Source organism: Pygoscelis adeliae, unplaced genomic scaffold, assembly GCF_000699105.1.
Source record: "Pygoscelis adeliae isolate BGI_AS28 unplaced genomic scaffold, ASM69910v1 Scaffold242, whole genome shotgun sequence".
NCBI classification, from domain to species: Eukaryota; Metazoa; Chordata; class Aves; order Sphenisciformes; family Spheniscidae; genus Pygoscelis; species Pygoscelis adeliae.
The window spans coordinates 478,685-479,524 of record NW_008824369.1 but is presented as its reverse complement, the minus strand read 5'-3'; the positions used below and the strand labels follow the sequence as shown (position 1 = coordinate 479,524).

At 36.4% G+C, this 840-nt stretch overlaps 1 protein-coding gene across 1 annotated transcript in view; it reads left to right on the top strand.

Annotated features, from left to right (window-relative positions):
* The window catches only part of LOC103913504 (parvalbumin beta-like), a 2,319-nt gene extending 1,771 nt beyond the window's left edge, over positions 1–548 (top strand). Inside the window, exons 3-4 of the mRNA XM_009319996.1 lie at positions 1–44; positions 523–548. The exon at positions 1–44 is cut by the window's left edge and continues 75 nt beyond it. Coding sequence (XP_009318271.1) covers positions 1–44; positions 523–548 — 70 coding nt within the window. The remainder of the gene's footprint in view (positions 45–522) is intronic.
* Positions 549–840: the final 292 nt, after the last annotated feature.

Sequence of the window (840 nt, the reverse complement as noted above, 5' to 3'; positions counted from 1 at the left end):
GGCAGCAGGTGATAGTGATGGAGATGGTAAAATTGGAGTGGATGGTAAGACTGCCTTTATTAAATGGAGCAATATATGCCTTTGAGACTTCCTAATGGCTAGCTCCAGGCAGCGGCCCTGCTCCATACATTGGATGTTACGGATCTGATTCTGAGGTGCTCAGATCTGCTTTGTATTGCAGAGAGGATCTAACATACGAGCTGGTCTATATTCTGTCCTTGGCTACAGGTGGTCAGTCCCTTTTTTAATCTACAGAGATTTTTTCAGGACTGGAACCTAAATTGATATATTTATAAAATTTCAGTATATAATTTCACTGCTTTTTACTATTGAACTATGATACAATGTGACACTTAAATGCAACATTTCCTTTGTCTTAAGTATCTATTATTATGAGTATGCAATGTGCTACCTTTAAGGAATGATTATCAAAGGAAGTATCATTAGTTTCCCATTTTAACTCTAAAAATTAAGACAGTACTTTTTTGACTGTGCAATTACAAAATGCTATTTCTTTTTCAGAGTTTCAAGCTCTGGTCAAATCTTAACAAGCAGTCAAGATAAAGACCAAGATATCTGTGCCATAAACAATCTTTCCTATTGCAAGCCTACTATTTATTTACACATTTTGTACACTGGAAGGTCACGAACAATTGCTGGCAAGTGATTTCATATTGCTGGAAAACATTTGAAGTAGTGCAAGCACTACTTAAACCGCGTTCTCCAATGTTTTAAGCAGAAGGTCTTTAGACCACTGGGAGGCTGAATTGGAATCCACTCTGCTCAACTGAATTTTGGGCATTAAAGATACTAGTAAAAACATTAAGAGAAGAAGAAATT